This window comes from Pelophylax lessonae, assembly GCF_965119305.1.
Source record: "Pelophylax lessonae genome assembly, chromosome: 3".
Classification (NCBI taxonomy): Eukaryota; Metazoa; Chordata; class Amphibia; order Anura; family Ranidae; genus Pelophylax; species Pelophylax lessonae.
Window position 1 is genome coordinate 146,696,571 of NC_138770.1, and position 17,581 is coordinate 146,714,151.

Here is a 17,581-nt window from a genome sequence, read left to right on the forward strand (position 1 = left end):
TGTAGTTCAGTTTTCTTGCAAACCTGGCCTGTTAGTGTGCCCTGAGGACCGGAGTTGAGAAACACTGCATTAGACCATCGGTTTTTAGCCAGGACGTTACACCATGACTAAGAAGCATGTTAATAAAAAGACATGGGACAGCAGATGCAGACAATCTGACAGAGCTCACCGCACATTTGCGATAAGTCTTACACAGTTGGCATACCACATCCGCACGGAACAATCTGGAGCAATGAGGATAACCATAATTGCTCTCCGCCTCAGTCCTGCAGAGCAGACAAGGGAGAAGGTTCAAGCACAGAGGAAAGGCATAAGTCAGGATGTACTGATCCCCCAGAGTCACTAGAGCATCTACTGCTTATCCCTGGACCTGGGTACAAACCTGTATAGTTTGGTGTTGAGACTGTCTGCCAGGAGGTTAACAACCAGCACCTTGCACCTGTGACACAGGTCCTGAAACACCTCCAGATGCAGAGACCACTCCCCTGGGCCCAAACTCTGCCTGCTTAGGAAGTTGGCCTACCAATTGTCTAAAAACCTGGTTCCCAACTTAGTGCTCGCTGGCCCTATGCATACAGCCCCTGGGTGTCGGGCACCATACAGAAAGAACAGTGGCAGCAGGGTGGCAATGAATGAGAGAAACTGTACTGCAGGTGGTTATCTTCATCCACAGTACAATTAAAATCCTGGCCTGAGGAAAGTGAGATAGTGTAGTGGGAAAGCAATCAAGTGATTACTGCAATTGATCACCAATGTAGAGGGGGTTTAAATTTCACCACCAATGCAGGGTAGGGATGGGGGGGTTAACTTTCCCTGCCACTGACTGTCAATGTAGGGGGTAGGGTGGTAAAATCTCACTGCCAGTGACCAGCAGTGCAGGAGGGTTAACTTTCACTGCCACTGACCACCAATGCGGGGGGGGGATTAGTTTCACTACCAATTGCTCCAATGCGGGGGGGGTATTAAATTTCACTGCCAATGATCACCAATGGGGGGAGGGGTTATTAGTACAGAGTCCAGTGCTGGGGGTTATTATTGCACTCACTGATCCTGATGCTGGGTGTTATTTTTGCATCTACTGACACCAATGCTAGGAGTTATTATTGCGTCCATTGACACCAATGCGGTTTTTGTTTTTATGAATATAGAACCTGCGCTTAGGACAATCAACCAAATTTTGAATCACTCAAGCAGCTGGAATCACCTTGACAACTACTGGTCCAAACTGTCGCATATACAGTGCCTTGCGAAAGTATTTGGCCCCCTTGAACTTTTCGACCTTTTGCCACATTTCAGGCTTCAAACAAAGATATAAAAGAATCAACAAGTGGGACACAATCATGAAGTGGAACAAAATTTATTGGATATTTCAAACTAACAAATAAAAAACTGAAAAATTGGGCTTGCAAAATTATTCAGCCCCCTTAAGTTAATACTTTGTAGAGCCTTCTTTTGCTGCCATTACAGCTGTAAGTCGCTTGGGGTATGTCTCTATCAGTTTTGCACATCGAGAGGCTGAAATTTTTGCCCATTCCTCCTTGAAAAACAGCTCGAGCTCAGTGAGGTTGGATGGAGAGCATTTGTAAACAGCATTTTTCAGTTCTTTCCACAGATTCTAGATTGGATTCAGGTCTGGACTTTGACTTGGCCATTCTAACACCTGGATATGTTTATTTGTGAACCATTCCATTATAGATTTTGCTTTATGTTTTGGATCATTGTCTTGTTGGAAGACAAATCTCCATCCCAGTCTCAGGTCTTTTGCAGACTCCATCAGGTTTTCTTCCAGAATGGTCCTGTATTTGGCTCCATTCATCTTCCCATCAATTTTAACCATCTTCCCTGTCCCTGCTGAAGAATAGCAGGCCCAAACCATGATGCTGCCACCACCATGTTTGACAGTGGGGATGGTGTGTTCAGGGTAATGAGCTGTGTTGCTTTTACGCCAAACATAACGTTTTGCATTGTTGCCAAAAAGTTTGATTTTGGTTTCATCTGACCAGAGCACCTTCTTCCACATGTTTGTGTGTCTGCCAGGTGGCTTGTGGCAAACTTTAACCACTTGCCGACCAGTCACGTTGACTGTACTGCGGCAAAGTGGTTCGTTATCGTCTGGCGACGTAGACCTACGTCACCAGACATTCCTCTCTCTCGGCGGCGCGCGGCGCCGGAGGCTCGCTCTCGCTGTAATCAGTTACAGCGGGAGTCGGGCCAGGGGAGGAGCGGCGGTTATCACCGCCGCTCTTCCCCGATCGTCGGGGAATCGAGTGTGGAGATCCGCCCGCTTGTGTAAACACAAGCGGGCGGATCTCCAAAGTGACAGACAGGGTCAGATTGCAGGGTTCAGCATAGCATAGCATAGCTGAACCTGCGATCTGTCCCTGTGTCACTCAGTCACCTCCCCCCACACACGTCAGTAAGCACCAGGCATACATTAACCCCTCCCTCTCCAATAAAAATTAACCCCTTCCCTGCCAGTGTCATTTTTACAGTAACAGTGCATATTTATAGCACTGATTACTGTAGTAATGTCACTGGTACCCCCAAAAGTGTCAAAAATGTCAGTCAAGGGTCCGATCTGTCCGCCGCAATGTCGGAGTCCCGGAAAAAAAAAAAAAAACGCAGATCGCTGCCATTACTCGTTAAAAAAAAAAAACACCAAAAATGACAGAAATCTTTCCCTTAGTTAGTAAACGCAATAACTTTTGCGCAAACCAATCAAAATACGCTTATTGCGTTTTTTTTTACCAAAAATATGTAGCAGAAAACAAATTGGCCTAAAATGATAAAAAATTTTGATTTTTACATTTTTTTGGGGGGGAATTTCGTATAAAAAAATGTGAAAAATAGTTATTTTTTCAAAATTGTCGCTATTTTTTTGTTTATAGCGCAAAAAGTAAAAATCGCACAGGTGATCAAATACCACCAAAAGAAAGCTCTGTTTGTGGGAAAAAAAGGACGTAAATTTTGTTTGGGTACGGCGTTGCATAACCGCGCAATTGTCAGTTAAAGTCGCACAGTGCCGAATCGCAAAAAGTGGCCTGAACGTAAGACAGCAAAATCCTCCGGTGGTAAAGTGGTTAAACAAAACTTTTTATGTATATCTTTAAGAAATGGCTTTCTTCTTGCCACTCTTCCATAAAGGCCAGATTTGTGCAGTATATGACTGATTGTTGTCCTATGGACAGAGTCTCCCATCTCAGCTGTAGATCTCTGCAGTTCATCCAGAGTGATCATGGGCCTCTTGGCTGCATCTCTGATCAGTCTTCCCCTTGTATGTGCTGAAAGTTTAGAGGGACGGCCAGGTCTTCGTAGATTTGCAGTGGTCCGATACTCCTTCCATTTCAATATTATCGCTTGCACAGTGCTTCTTGGGATGTTTAAAGCTTGGGTAATCTTTTTATATCCAAATTCGGCTTTAAACTTCTCCACAACAGTATCTTGGACCTGCCTGGTGTGTTCCTTGTTCTTCATGATGCTCTCTGCGCTTTAAACGGACCTCTGAGACTATCACAGTGCAGGTGCATTTATACGGAGACTTGATTACACACAGGTGGATTCTATTTATCATCATTAGTCATTTAGGTCAACATTGGATCATTCAGAGATCCTCATTGAACTTCTGGAGAGAGTTTGCAGCACTGAAAGTAAAGGGGCTGAATAATTTTGCACGCCCAATTTTTCAGTTTTTTATTTGTTAACAAAGTTTGAAATATCCAATAAATTTCGTTCCACTTCATGATTGTGTCCCACTTGTTGTTGATTCTTAAAAAAAAAATTACAGTTTTATATCTTTATGTTTGAAGCCTGAAATGTGGCAAAAGGTTGCAAAGTTCAAGGGGGCCGAATACTTTCGCAAGGCACTGTAAACAGCTGACAACCCAAGGTATGCCCAGGACAGGATCTGCTCTACCTTTCTTGCCACAGTGAGACTTCTTCTTTTGCCCTAAAGACTGTTGTATGCCTCTGCCATAGTGTAGTCTGACTAGATAGAGCAAAATGGAGAAAGCACTGGTGAGCTGGAAAGATGGACATATGTAGATAAGCATCTTTTATGTCCAATGAAGCCAGAATGTCCCTCTGGTGAAGGGAAGATATCCCAGATCTGTTTGATTCCATGTAAAATCTGTGAGTCCTAAGATAAACATTCAGGGCCTTAGGTTTACTAGATCTGGCTCAGATGGCCCTCCAACAGGTTGGTCCAACACAGAGGGGACATCAAGATCACCCAAAGCTCCAAAATGTTGAGCAGGAAACAAGACTCCTACAATGACCAAGTCCCCTGCACAGATAAAGTGTCTAGGACAGGCTGGAATCCCTCAGGAGGGACAACTTGGTGTTGGCATCAACTAAATTGGTTTATTCAAGAAGCAGCAACAACTTGTTCCATGATGAAAGAGCATAGTGTTGTAAATGTCTGTAGTGGAATTCGGCAAAGGGAACAGTCTTGATTGAGGCTACCATGAGCCCCAAAGCCCTCATGCAGATGTGGAGGTTCAGACAACTTCTGAATTGAAAAATTTGAGAGACAGACTTGAGACTTTAGTCTTAAGTTTCTCCTAGTCATGTAACACCCTGACCTGGGAAGTGTTTAGGACCACCCCATATACTCTAAATGCTGAATCAGCAAAGCTTTCTAAAAGGTTTAACATTCACCCAATTCTCTGCAATGCCTGAACGGTCAGATACATTGTCCTCCAGAGTCCTTGCGTACTGTTTACAACTGGAATACACCAAAAGCCCAACAGTGCTAACACTGGAACAAGTACCTTCTTGAACATTCAAGGTACAGAAAAAAAGGCTAAATGGAACAGACACAAATTTGGTAGAGCAGAGGCTCTACAGCAAAATGGAGAAAGCATTGACGAGCTGGAAAGATAGACATATGTATGTAGACATCTTATGTTCACTGAAGCCAGGAAGTCCCTCTGGTGAAGGGAAAATACCCAAGATCTAGTTGATTTAATCTGAAATCTGTGAGGTCTAGTGTTAACATTCAGGGTCTTGAGGTCCAAGATGTGGGTAAATGCCCCCTTTGGGTTTTGGGGACAGTGAACAGATTAAAATACAACCCCTGAAACTATTCTGCAGTGGGGACTGGGAGACGGGCAGGAGACCAGGAGGCTTAACTTGAATTCTGAGACATTATCCATCAGTATGGTAGTTGCCTTGTTAAGATGAGAAATGGCTGGATCTACTGTACAAATGGACCTTTTCTGAACAAACTTCTCACCAAATTGGTACATTAGGGGGAGCAAATAGCCACAGAGGGAGTCTCCAGTCCTTGTACAAAAAAAAAAACACCTGAAGAAGAGCAGGTGCAAACCAAAAGATGTATGGGGGCTTATAGGCTTTATTAGACCCAAGTGTGCAGCATCAGAATCAATAAGAGCCAAAGCATTCTCTTTTTATTTAAGAGTAATAGTGGTGGACTGCGACTGCTCAAGAAAAAGTTCAGATAGGGGTTTGAGTGATGCAAATTCAGGCAGGGTTTTAGCAGCTGATGGCTCAGATGCTGCTAAGGCCACAGGTAAATCGAATAGAATGTCTGAAGGGAAGAGGGGGAGCAGACTCAAAGATAAGAGGGCAGCATGATTCCAGGTACAGATGTTGCCTAAGTCAGGGAACGTGCTGCAAGCTGTCCTCAACCCATTAGTGAAGAGTGCACTAGGGCCACCTGGCTCAGTGGAACATTCCCCCCTGTGCCCAAAATCAGACATGTTGCAATTGAAATGTGGTAAGCAACGCATAGGATCAGGTAGGATGCAAGGCCTCTAATGCTCACAAACCTAGAAAACTGGTAGCTGGTGAAGCTTTGCAATCAATTAAATGGTCAGTTGGCGGAAGGTGTTCAAAGCCACTGTAGGCAAGCTGCAGGAATGGAGCAAAGATTGAAGTTTCACGTAGTTCTGTACAGCAGGAGTAGTATCAGGGAGAGGTTTCTTTGATGCTGTATTGCAGGGAAGAGCGTAAGAGTGCATGTGCATGACACTACACCCAGCCAAAAGATGGCAGCGCTTTGTCCCACAGCATTAATCCCTTTCATGGCAAAGCCAGTGGAAAATGAGGGATAATGGCACCCAATGACAGATAAAAGCAAGGGAGCCTCCAGTACCCAGCCAGAATGTCCTACTCACTGAAACTTTGGAGACAGGGAAAGCACAGAGGCATTGCCAGCAAATGGGAACCTGAAGAGTGTTCCGCAGCTAACATAACTGCAACCAGTCTGTAAAGTGTACACACAGAACCCAGTGCCCAAGGGTAACTTTCTGGGTCACCTCACAATTGTCCAGTCCAACAGGTTTTAAAAATGTGGTACAATCCAAAAGCCAGGCTAAAGGATGACTGCCGAATACCTATATATTGGAGGGGAAAGCTCCAGTCTAAAGAAGACAAAAATATGACTAACCATCCACCAGACAGGCAAGTATTAGGGTCTGAGGCCATTATACCATAAACAGGCCGATTTGTTCAACGTTTCTTGACTCTAGGTGCTGCATACATTCAGCCCATTCAAGCTTATTAGGATGCAGCAGATGAACAGACACAGCCGCTTCTCCTACTGTGACAGGCATGTAAGTGCAGGTAAATGGCCCCGAAAGCAGACCATTCACAGCTGCTCACCTTGCACCCACATGCCTGTCACATTAGCACGAGAAGCTGCTGCATCCTAATAAGCTTGAATAGGCCGAAAAAAACACAGCACTAAAGTGGGGTACACACTAGTAGAAAATCTGCCGAAAATTCCCATCCAAGGTAAAATCGTACGATTTTCAGGTAGTGTGTACACTACTTTCAGCAGCCAATGCCGACATTTTCAACGAAGAAAAACAGAGGGACAAACACCAAAATTTTTATTGTCTGTTACTAGACGACCAATTTTTGTTTAATGTGCAGTACGTCTGTGAAAAATCGGATACAAAAGACTGCGCATGATCTGAAGTTGCTGACAACCCGGAAGTCTGGGAACAAAATGTCCCAAAAAAAAAAAAATCGGACGAGAAATTTTGTGAACATTTATGCACTGTCAACTAAAAACGGTAATGAATGCTGAGCAAGAGAGAAAAATCGGAGGATATTTCTTCCGATTTCCGTCAAGTGTGTACGGGCCTAGAGTCTAGAGATACCAAATAAAATAGCATGTTCACAGTATACAGATCTCAGAACCCATGTTAAAGAGGCCTAAATCATCTTTTTTTAGGCTGCCCATATTTCTTTTTTTCAAGAATGTGACAGGGTCACTTTAAGTTAGCAAACAATATAATGCAAGATTTAGATACAGCCTTTGATAATCAGTTGGGGCCAACAACCTGACATGTTTAAAATCTGCCAAGATATCAAAACAGATGAGAAGAAAAATACACTCTAAAAAAACACAATGACAACGGTCTCTCTCGATTGATCACACTGTCAAGATAGAATGCAAAGTAAATGCTGAAAGGGCATAGCTGACTGAAGTTTGAAGTTTCTGAATGCACTCTGCGTTGTGCAGGACAAAATAGGTTATGTGCTGGCTTTTACGTTCTTGTGCAAATTCACAACTATAAGTTGCTTTAAAGTAAACATTTCTTCAGCACCCCCCCTCTAAGTAGGTCTATATCCCACCACCTCCGATGGCTGGGGCCTTCCTTACGGTCTGTGGCCGAGCCAGTAAAATTCAAGTTCTGGACTTCCTGCACACTAATGTCCCAGACTTAAGTTGTATTTGTATTGCCAGACTACATTCCCTTCAAGTTAATTGGATGTTCGTGAGCAGGCGAGCTCAGTCCAGCACTAAAGATTTACCAGCCTGGAAAACTGTGTGTATCCGGAGGGAGGGGGGCTGGAAAGAGGGCTGCCTTTTAGGGTGAACTTGTACTTTAAAGAACTGCAGATAAAAAATAAAACATTTTCCATGTATATTTCAGATAAATAGTTTCCTAAATTTGCCAGGCGCTCAGTTTTAAACATTGCATTCCATACACTGCTCAGGTGTTCCACAGGTTACCAGGCTATTTAAGTGGTAGTGATGACCATTCTAGCCAGTGTCTATCAGCTATCTTCATATGTGCAGTGAATGACAATGTGCAGTGAATGACAATGTGCTTCAGTATTATTTAGGTAATTATAGTAATTAATAAGACGTTTATTGTATAAAAAGCTTACTGGCTTTTGCATTTTTTCAGGCAGCTGAACCAGTAATACGTCCTCAGGCCCGAGAGCAGGTTGCCGCCAAGTTGCGTAATGCCCTCCAGGCTGTGTCCGTGAAAGGAAATCTTGCCTGTGTTTTGCTCTTCCCAGTTAAACAAGAAAGTCGATGGGCCTAGATTCCCAGCATCAGGTGTAGTGCCAGCCAGCCTGCTGAACTGCTTTAGCAGGTTCTTTGTCATTTCTGTATGGACACAAAACAAAAGATGGCATTCATTAAAACGTGGGCTAATCGTTACAGGTTGGTAGTTATCTGTGCGTTCCAGATGGATAGTCAGGATGTGCGAACAATTACCTGTACGCCAAACACTTACAATGGAAGTAAAAACACTATGTAGAATGAAGTTCTATATATTATTGGAGAATCCCTGCTTACAGCATGTTACTTTTATAAAACAATACAGAAGTGCCACAACTTCCACACAAATGAAGCTATAACAAGAAAGAACATAGGCTACAGCTTTGCAGCTCTACATGGTCATTCTAACTTGCTTAGGCTCCATCCACATGGCAGCATTAGCATAAAGCTATAAAAGTCACTCACAGTAGCACATTACTGGTCAGTGGGCATTTACAGAGAAAAAAAAAACACTAAACATTCCCTGACTTAAAAAAATAAACAAAGGAGGGAATTTTTTTAAGGGTTTGTGACAGCATGAACACATAAAGCTTGCAGGAGTTGGCACTCTTATATTTTAGCTGTCAAGCTGGGCACCATTGTATTCTAAGGGATTAAGGGCTTGTTTAGTCTTGCTTTGCTGTTTGAAGCATGATCCACATTTGAATCACTCTTCAGACAGAGATTGGCCCGTTTTAACCCCCTAAATACTAGACAACTGCACACATTTGCATGGTTGCAGGGTGGTTGCAGCATGGCACCATTCATTTGAAGATGAGGTATAATTTCTGCTGTGGCACATGTACACACCTGGTCACTGCCTCATCAGCAAAAGGGGGATCAGTTGAGGCCCAGTAAAAACTCAGCTCAAATTCAGGGTTTTACCGCCCCTCAAAAGTAAGTGTAAATGATGCCTCAAAGACAACTCCAGCGAAGATGGATATATCCCATGCGCTCTGTATAGTAACATATGAGGGTTCCCACTTATAACTGCTTACTTACAAATATAGATGAGCTTGGGCCTCCAAGCTCATCTGTACCCGAACTTCCCCTTTGCGCTATTTTCTAGTTTACCCGGCTGCGGCTGAGTCATTCTCCACAACACACCTAAATAAAGGGGCGGGGTGCTGGTGACGTCAGTGCCCTTATATATAGACCTGTCTATATTTAGTCATTATCATTAGTCCATATTTTAGTCATATTGGGGGAACCCATGAAATCATAAAAAAGGTTGCTATTTGGTTCCAGTAAGCCTGTATCTGCGGGCAGGACCAGAATAAGTTAAAAAAAAGGAGCTGGGGTCCCTTGACACTTAAGGCATAATGGCTTATAATACAGTTTTATCTTGGTAACGAAAACTGGTGTCAGATAGGTACAATGCAGTATAAATAGATGGGTAAGCTTATCAGATATCAATAGGACCCAAATCAGCCTCCCACAAAATGTCACTGAGCGTCTCCAGTACGCCTTTATGATTAGGACAGCATGGTATCGTTACAGCAAAAATTGTGAAGCACCTGACTGTTGGAGAGAAAAGGCCCTATAAAAAGTGCATGCGCAAACTCAAAACCTAAAATTTGGTACTCATTATTATGAAAAGATGAAAGTACCTCTGTACTGCCTAACAACTAGCTACTTCTAAGCTGGTGATTATAGAATGAATAGGAAAATAATGGCTTCAGCTGCCTATGATAAGGAGAAGGCTATGATGTGCAAACAGGGAGTGGCCTGTGCTAGGAAAATTACTCTTCTGAAGCAGTCAGAAATGCCATCAAGTTGACAGCTGTATTACAAATCTACATCAATTAAAAAAAACAACATTTATGGAGAGCAGATTTTCTCAGCCGGCAATGCTTTACAATGTAAAAATGATCCTAGTGGCTAATTGGGCGGTGGCTCACTGTTACAAGCGGTCATCCCTCCCCCTTCCTGTACGATCGAGGAGCCCAGCACTGAAGCTGGCAGTTCCGTCGGTTGATCATAGAGCTGATTGGGGAGCTTATTGGGGACTGGAATGTCCCCCGCTCGTCTCTATGGTCTAAGAGACCAGAAGCGACAAGCATTTTGGCACTTCTGGTTAGGGCAAATATAAATAGAGCCATTTTGTTTCTGGAAAACATGAAATCTTATAGACCCCAGATGTCTCCATAAAGTGGACCTGTCATGCTTTATTGTTATCACAAGGAATGTTTTCATTTCTTGTCATAGCAATAAAAGTTATATATATATATATATATATATATATATATATATATATATATAAAAGCGACAGTGAAAAAATAATTTATTTTTAATAAAATAAATAATAATAATAAAAACATTTTTAAACACACCCCTATGCACCAGAGGTGAAAGCATATGTAAACGGTGTTCGCACAAAACGGTGTTCGCCACGAACGCTATAGCGAGAGCAATAATTCTAGCGCTAGACCTCCTTTGTAACTCTAAACTGGTGACCTGTAAACATTTTTAAATTGTTGTCTATGGAGATTTTAAGGTATCATAGTTTGTCGCCATTGCTCAAACGTGCGCAATTTTAAAACATGACATGTTGGGAATTTATTTACTCTGTGTAACATCATCTTTTATATTTTACCAACAAATTGGGTTATATATTTTTTTTGCATTAAAATTCATTAAAGTTTATTGTTTGCTAAACAAAAATTGCATTTGAAATACCTCTGCGCAAATACCGTGACATAAAAAACTGCAATGACCACCATTTTATTCTCTAGGGCCTCTGCAAAAAAAAATATTTAATGTTTGGGGGTTCTAAGTAATTTTGCAGCAATAAAATAATGTGATTTTTGACTTACCGTAAAATCTATTTCTCTGATGTTTTTTGATGGACACTTCTGATCTTCTTAACCATTGGGTTATACTGCCCCCTACAGGAGTAGGATACTAAGCAGAAAAAAAAAAGTCTGGCTACGCCTATGGGCAGTCCCAGGGGAGTATACTCCCTTTCTCTGCTATAGGTACTCAGTTTTGTTAAAAGCAGTGTCAGAAGAATTACAACTCCACAGAGGGTGGGTGCTGTGTCCCATCAATGAACATCAGAAAAATGGATTTTACGGTAAGTCAAAAATCCCATTTTCTCCTTCGTTCATTGATGGACACAGTTCCTGATCTTCTTAACCATTTGGACGTCCAAAGCAGTGTTAAACATGAGAAGTGGGAACAGCGAAAAATAAATTCCCAAGGCTAACTATAGCCAACCAGGTAAACAGTAACTCAACCAAAACAACTGGAGCTCACCTGAAAAAAACAATACACTCTCAAAGAGGACCAGGTCCTCTATACAGCAGCCTGCAAAACCTTGCGGCCAAAAGGAGCATTCGCAGATGCCAACACTTCCACTTTATAGAACTTTGTGAAAGTGTGCACCGATGACCAGGTTGGCCACCTTGTAAACCTACATCACTGACGCCTGATAATGGAAGGCCCAGGAGGCACTAAGTGCCCAAGTAGAGTGCGCGCCTTGACAGGGAAAGGAGGAACCTGACACTTGATGGAATAGGCCTGAATCACCGTCTGTCTGATCCATCTGGAAAAGGTCCCAAAGGAAGCAGACAACCCTTTCCTGAGGCCCATCCGTAAGCACAAATAGTGAATCTGATTTCCTAAAAGACTCCGCAGCTGACAGGTACACCCTAATCGCCCGAACCACATCCAAGGCATGCAAAGCAATTTCCTTTAGATGTTTTGGCTTGGGACACAGGGAAGTCAACACAATGATTTCATTCAAATGAAAATCAGAGATAACCTGAGGAAGGAAGGACGGACAGGGACGAAGAACCACCTTATCACTGTAAACTGCCAAGTAAGGTGAATGACAGGGTAACGCCGCCAATTCCGACACCTTGCGCACAGGTGAAAGCCACCAAAAAGGCCACCTTCTGGGACAGCGTAAGCAGGGGAATCTCCCGAAGATCCTCAAAAGGAGGCTTCTGAAGGACTGAGAGCACCAAATTGAAGTCCCAAGGAAGCAACAGAGACCGCACTGGAGGGGTCAAGTGTCTAACTCCTTGAAGAAAAGCACGCACCAAGGAATATGTGGCCAAGGGCCGTTGAAAGAAGACTGCTAAAGCAGACACCTGACACTTGATAGTCCTCAAGGCCAGTTTCTGCTCAACCCCCGTTGAAGGAAGGTTAAGATCCGAGTCACCGAGAATGAGCAAAAATGAACCCCAAGAGACTCACGCCATGCAATGTATGTATTTCCACGTACAATGGTAGATCCTCCTAAAAGTAGATTTCCTAGCTTTTATCAGCACATGGTGTTCAACAGCCAAGCTCTCAAAGCCAACGACTGTAAAGCAGGATGGAAGATTGGTCCTTTGGACAGCAGATCCTCCCTGAGAGGAAGCTTCACAGGAACATCGGCGATCAGCCGCACCAGATCGGCGTACCAAGTCCGGTGAGGCCAGTCGAGGGCCACTAAGATGATCGGAATCCCTTCTGCCTTGATACTGCGTAGAAGTCTTGGCAGAAGCTTGAGAGGAGCGATGGAGTAAATCAGATGATACTGACCCCATGGGGCCACCACCGCTAGATGATCCCATGACCGAGCCACAAACCTCTGCACCTTTCAGATGAGCTGGGACGCCAACAGATCCACCTCGGGGATGCCCCACCGGAGACACAACTGATAATACCCCCTTGGATGAAGGGACCATTCTCCTTGGTCCAACGCCTACCGACAGAGGTAATCCACCTGCCAGTTTTCCACCAATGGGAATGTGTATGGCGGAGAGGGCTGGAACGAACTTTTCTGCCCACCTTAGAATGCTGGCTACCTCCAGAGCCACCAGGACATTTCTTGTGCCCCCCTTGTGATTGACATAAGCCAAGGCCGTGGCATTGTCTGATTGAATGCGTACTGGACATCCCTGAAGGCAATCTGTCCAATGTTGTAGGCACAGTCTGATCCATCGGAGTACCAAGACATTGATCAGTAGTCTGGACTCTTCCAGTGTTCAGACCACCTGAGCAGAAATTTTGTAGAGGACGCCACCCCAGCCGGACAGGCTGGCATCCGCGATGACCACTGTTCAATAAAACAGGAGGAAGGATTTGCCCAGCCGAGGGCCTGAAGAACAAAGCCACCATATCAGTGACTCTTTTCTTCCCCGGTTTAGCCGGATCGGATTGTCCAGAGACTGCGGATCCTTGTCCAATTTGGCCAGAATCTCCCTTGCAGGGACCTCGTATGGAACTGTGCAAACGCCTGAAAGATAAACACCATAAGGCCCAGCACCCGCATGCAAGTCGGGAGGGATTACCATCTGCTGTACAGCAGGAGACGAATTACAGCCTCAGTTTCTGGAGTCTCTCCAAAGGAAGGAGCACTCTGGCTAAGGCCGAATCCAGATTCAGACCCAGATAGTCCAGCTTTGTGGACGGAACCAGAGCATACTTCTGAAAATTCAGAATCCAGCCAAACATTCTCAAGCTCGTATGGTGATTTCCAGGTTTTCCACCAGAGCAGCACAGGGTTCATACACATTTTTACCAATAAAATTCCATGACTTTTCCATGACTTCACTTAAATATTCATGACCTAAAGTTTCATGAAATGTCTATGTATACATGTTAAATAAGAAGAAAATCCATGTCACACCCAGCATATTTTTACTAAATTAAATGACAGTCTTTGTAGCGTACAGTACCTCTGCAGTTAGGGTTTCGTTTCTGGATAGAGCGCGACTCAAAATGGTCCCTTGTTTTACAGTGGATGAGATGGAAGCACCGCTGCCGCAGTTAGGGTTTGGTTTCTGAATACAGCGCGACTCAAAATGGTCCCTTGTTTTACAGTGTCTGAGGTGGAAGCACCGCTGCCGCAGCTGGGAGCCGGTGTCGCTTCAGGCGCACGGGTTAAAAAGCCAGCGATCGCATTGGAAGCTGTCGAGCACGCAGCTGCAGACTGGTGCTTTGCACCTTTAGCATGGCTAGACAGCTCTGCCTCTCCCATGTTCGAAATGTCAAACATTTTACGACACAGTGTACATTTAGCACATCCCGGGTCCTGATCTTTCTCCAGCCACCTCTCATACTTTTCATCATGAAGCCATACATTTTAAAGCTGCATTTCCCTGGCATTGCTACCCTGTGAACACACTAACTTTAGCTGAAACTGTGTTACCCCCATAAAGTTAACTTGCAATTTGACCAATATACTGTAACTGGAGAAAGAAGATTAATGGCCGCTCCTGCTTGGGGATGAAACTTCAGTTCAGGCAGTCATGATGGAGGTGCAACCGGACTGGTATGGATGGCACAGTCAGATGCACAAAATGCAGCCCTTACTCTTTAGGCCCAAGCCACAGTCATGATGGGGGTGCAGGTGGACTGGTATGGATGGCACAGATGCACTCTTGTCTATACTCAGGGGTCAAGTCCTGGGAAAAAAAGTGTGGGGCTGTGGACATGATACAGGAGGTGGTCAGGGGCTTTGGATATAATACAGGAGGTGGTCAGAGGCTGCAGACATGGTAGAGGAGATGGTCAAAGGCTGCAGACATGGTACAGGAGATGGTCAGAGATTGCGGACAAGGTAGAAGAGATGGTCAGAGACTGCTGACATGGTAGAAGAGATGGTCAGAGATTATGGACATGATACAAAAGATGGTCAGAGACTGCGGACATGATACAAGAGATGGTCAGAGATTATGGACATGATACAAGAGATGGTCAGAGACTGCGGACATGATACAAGAGATGGTCAGAGACTGGGGACATGATACAAGAGATGGTCAGAGACTGCGGACATGATACAAGAGATGGTCAGAGAGTGCGGACATGATACAAGAGATGGTCAGAGACTGCGGACATAATACAGGAGATGGTCAGAGACTGCAGACATGATACAAGAGATGGTCAGAGACTGCGGACATGATACAAGAGATGGTCAGAGACTGCGGATATGATACAAGAGATGGTCAGAGACTGCGGACATGATACAAGAGATGATCAGAGACTGCGGACATGATACAGGAGATGGTCAGAGACTGCGGACATGATACAGGAGATGGTCAGAGACTGCGGACAGGATACAGGCGATGGTCAGAGACTGCGGACATGATACAGGAGATGGTCAGAGACTTCGGACATGATACAAGAGATGGTCAGAGACTGCGGACATGATACAAGAGATGGTCAGAGACTGCGGACATGATACAAGAGATGGTCAGAGACTGCGGACATGATACAAGAGATGGTCAGAGAGTGCGGACATGATACAAGAGATGGTCAGAGACTGCGGACATAATACAGGAGATGGTCAGAGATTGCGGACATGATACAAGAGATGGTCAGAGACTGCGGACATGATAGAAGATAGAAGAGCACTAGGGGGGCCGGAGAGCACAAGGGAAGCAGAGAGCACTGGAGGAGCTGAATGGCACTGAGGGGGGGACTGGAGAGAATTAAGGGGGGGTTTGGAAAGCATTGCAGGGGGGTTGGAAGGCGCAGGGGGGTGGAGAGCACTGGGGAGGGGGGGAGGGGAGAGAAAGGAAAACCAGGGGGATGGAGAGCACAGGGGGAGTGGGGAACTGGAGAGCACTGTCTGGGGGGAAACTGGAAATCACTGAGGGGGGAACCAGGGAGCACAGGGGGGTGGAGAGCACTGGGGGAGCCAGAGCATGGGGGGGAGATGAAAAGCACTGTGGGGAGCTGAAGAGCACTGGGGGGGGGGGGGCTAAAGAACACTGGGGGGGGGCTAAAGAGCACTGAGGGGGCTAAAGAGCACTGGGGGGGTTAATAGCACACTGGGGGGGGGGGTTAAAAGGCACTGGGGGGTTATTAGCACTGAGGGGGGGGGCTAAAGAGCATTGGGTTGCTAAAGAGCACTGAGGGGGGCCAGCAAAGGAAGTTGTATAGGAGGGGGATGGGGCAGCTGCATATAGATGAATTGAACTTCCCATATTCCTCCTGCAGCTGCTGAGAGGAGGAGTAACAAGCATTCAGCGACGGCAGGAAGAATATGGAAAGTTCAATTCATCTATGTGCAGCTTCCCCATCCCATCCCTATCCCATCCCCCTCCTATCCAGCACAAAAAACAAGGCTGCTCAGACACTCTTACTGACCTTCTTCCTGCCGCTGCAGCTGCCTTCTTCACACGGAGATGCGGGCGGCCCGGCGAACCCCGGCCTGACACCGCCCAGTGCAGCGATGTGGACGGCCCGGCTGACACCGGCCTGACACCCCCCCCCAGTGCAGCCTGACACCCCCAGTGCGGAGATGCGGGCGGCCCGGCTGACACCCCCCAGTGTGCGCCCCTCCCTCCCCGCTGGTACGCCCCTGGGAGCGGGGACAGTAAGTGCCCTATTTCTTGGTTTCAGGTTTAGGCGGATCAATCCGCCACAGAGTTCCTAACCTGTCACAGTCTATTCATATTGAAGAGGCCAGTGACCAGGCTTCAGCTGTGCAGCGTGCTGCGGCTGATTAATCCGCCTAAACCCGAAACAGAGAAAATAGTCCACTTACTGTCCCCCGCTCCCACGGAATACAAGGGGCCCGGAGACATATTTTCTAAATTAAATAGTTGCACAATATTCCATGACTTTTCCAAAAAACTTAGTGGGGTTTACTAATTTTCCATAAATTTTCCAGGCCTGGAAAGTGTCATGTCAAAATCCCATGACTTTTCCAGGGTTTTCATGACCGTACGAACCCTGGCAGCAGGAAACTCTGCTTGCAGATGGAGGTCGTCCAAGTAGCCCAGTACCGCGATCCCCCATTGGCGTAACAATGCTAGCACCGGGGCCAACACTTTGGTGAAGACCCAAGGAGCAGAAGCGAGACCAAACGGTAACGCCACAAACTGATAATGTTCCTCTCCCACGGCAGTGCAATTAATGACAATGGGAACCAAAGGGGTCAAGTCATTATGCGTAAGCAGCATGAGGTGCGCACAAACCCAGTGGCAAGCCAAACCAAGACTTCAAGAAGACAATAGTAGAAATAAGGAAGGTAATGGCGCTCGGGGGTAGTGCTAGGGGGTAGTTCAGCTGCAAAAAAAGGGGGGAGGGGGTAGGGTATCAAAGGGAGTATACCGAAATACAGGAGGCATCATGTAATGAGCCGATGGAGTAATCAGGGAATCCTAGGCACAAGGGGAGGATGGAGAGTCCATGTGCTAGTCTCTGGAAAGGAGAATAATAATAGATTGACCTGAGATCCAGTGGGGAATGAGCAGATCCGGGATGAATCCAGGGATGGATGGATGGATGGATGAACACTCAGGGCTGCTGACCGGAGGAGTGAAGCCAACT

General features: G+C 45.4%; 1 protein-coding gene across 1 annotated transcript in view; it reads right to left on the minus strand.

Moving 5' to 3' along the window:
• Positions 1 to 17,581, minus strand: part of TAF1B (TATA-box binding protein associated factor, RNA polymerase I subunit B) — a 254,378-nt gene that overhangs the window by 43,234 nt on the left and 193,563 nt on the right. The window contains exon 14 of the mRNA XM_082252374.1: positions 8,146 to 8,371. Within this exon, the coding sequence (XP_082108500.1) occupies positions 8,146 to 8,371 (226 nt within the window). The remainder of the gene's footprint in view (positions 1 to 8,145; positions 8,372 to 17,581) is intronic.